Here is a 1,683-nt window from a genome sequence, read left to right as displayed (position 1 = left end):
CTACTACTACTACTACTACTACTACTACTACTACTACTACTACTACTACTACTGCAATCATGATTACCACACATCAACAACAGCAGTATTATCAAACTATTGTCCGTGATCCACAATAGGTAGAACAAGAGTGTCCAAGGTCAACTTCTATGGCGTCGTCCACGTCTACATTAATTTAGTTCGACTGACTGACGTTTCTATCCCCCATCCTGCACACCCAGGATATGCAACAAAACCCAACCCAACATTTTCTTCTCTTTTAGTTCTAATTAGAGTTTTGCGGTTCTTGCAAAACAATAATGTCATGCAAGTGTCATAGATGGGAGGTGTTACAGGATAGTAACAAACACAAAAAAGGATAAATAACACAACTCACACAGTTTGGATCAGGACGATAGGTGTTTAATAGAAAAGGAGCAGACCACACCACACCATAACCCGCTTACCACCCGCGAACATTGTCTCACTTCACTATTCAAATCGAAACATCTATGTAAGCTCACAGAATAAACACAGATCTATGTGAAAAGAAAACGTTAAAAAAAACGCCAGTAAAAACCAAAACAAAAACAACAACAAACTCGTCAACTTACCATTGAATGATCGAAACAGGCAGGCGTACTTTACAAAATTGATTAAATCGAAATATAGTACTCAGATCACAGAAATATCACAGATCTATATATAAGTCAAAAACGTAATTAAAAGTACACCAGTTAAAAACAAAATAAACTCATCAACTTACCCAGGACGACCGAAACAAGCAAGCGCACTTGGCAGCAAGAGACTGACGACCAGGAAGGCAAGCACACAGACGCAGGGAACTGCTGGAGTGACCATTGGTCAGCCCTTGCCTCCAGGGGTACAGAGCCGTGTAAGAGACCGAACTGTACTGGAACCCACGCGAAATGGACGCATTGTCCGGGTGGAACTTGTACCCGTTGATCGTGTCGGCTACGTTGAACATCGTGACAGCAGCTTGACCTTTCACCTTTTAAGAGCTGTCCAATAACTTGGCGAATTTTCTTTTGAAACGAATTTTATACAAATACGTACAAAACTTGTCTGAGGAAATAGGCATCCATAATAATTTCCCCAAAAAATGCGGTAAGTGTCCGATCAAATAGATTGTAGAATTTTGTCGAGATCAAGGAATAACCAGGGTTTACGATTTTCAAGTCTTCACACTCGAGTGCCGGCTACCGGTATGAGGATGGTTCGTTTTCACTTTGAGTTTGTTTCTTCCCAGACCATTACAACGATCTGCCGTTGATCAAAGAGGACGAGGGGGGCGCCTGGTGCTGGATCCTGTTCCGCCGGTTGTGAGACAGACTGACCAGTGGGAGTGTAGCGGGTGTCCTGAGGGTGGACGATGTCTTGAGGGGTGCTCCAGGGATCTCACTGGACCGGTCACTTAGTTGTCAGCTGATCAGTGTGGTGCTGTGGGGAGGAAAAAAGGAGGAAGGGGGGGTAAAAGGTGGACTTAGTGCAGTGTCAATAGAACGTTTGCTGTCGTTGATCATATTACGTGGGTTACTTCCGCGTGCGGTGATTGTGTGTGTATATATGTGTTTCGGCCTGTTTGTGTGTGTGTGTGTGTGTGTGTGTCCGTGTGAGTGTGAGTGTGTGTGCGTGTGTGTGTGTGTAGGTGTGTCTGTGTGTGAGTGCGCGTGTGTGTGTGCG

General features: G+C 44.2%; 1 protein-coding gene across 1 annotated transcript in view; it reads right to left on the bottom strand.

The window, feature by feature from the left end:
- The window catches only part of LOC101845530 (UDP-N-acetylglucosamine transporter), a gene marked incomplete at its 5' end in the record, with an annotated part of 22,098 nt that extends 20,663 nt beyond the window's left edge, over positions 1-1,435 (bottom strand). The window contains 1 exon segment of the mRNA XM_013080063.2: positions 746-1,435. Within this exon segment, the coding sequence (XP_012935517.1) occupies positions 746-967 (222 nt within the window).
- Between the last annotated feature and the right edge of the window lie 248 nt (positions 1,436-1,683).

This window comes from Aplysia californica, unplaced genomic scaffold (assembly GCF_000002075.1).
Source record: "Aplysia californica isolate F4 #8 unplaced genomic scaffold, AplCal3.0 scaffold00073, whole genome shotgun sequence".
In the NCBI taxonomy this organism is placed as follows: domain Eukaryota; kingdom Metazoa; phylum Mollusca; class Gastropoda; order Aplysiida; family Aplysiidae; genus Aplysia; species Aplysia californica.
This window is presented reverse-complemented; position numbering and strand designations above follow the sequence as displayed.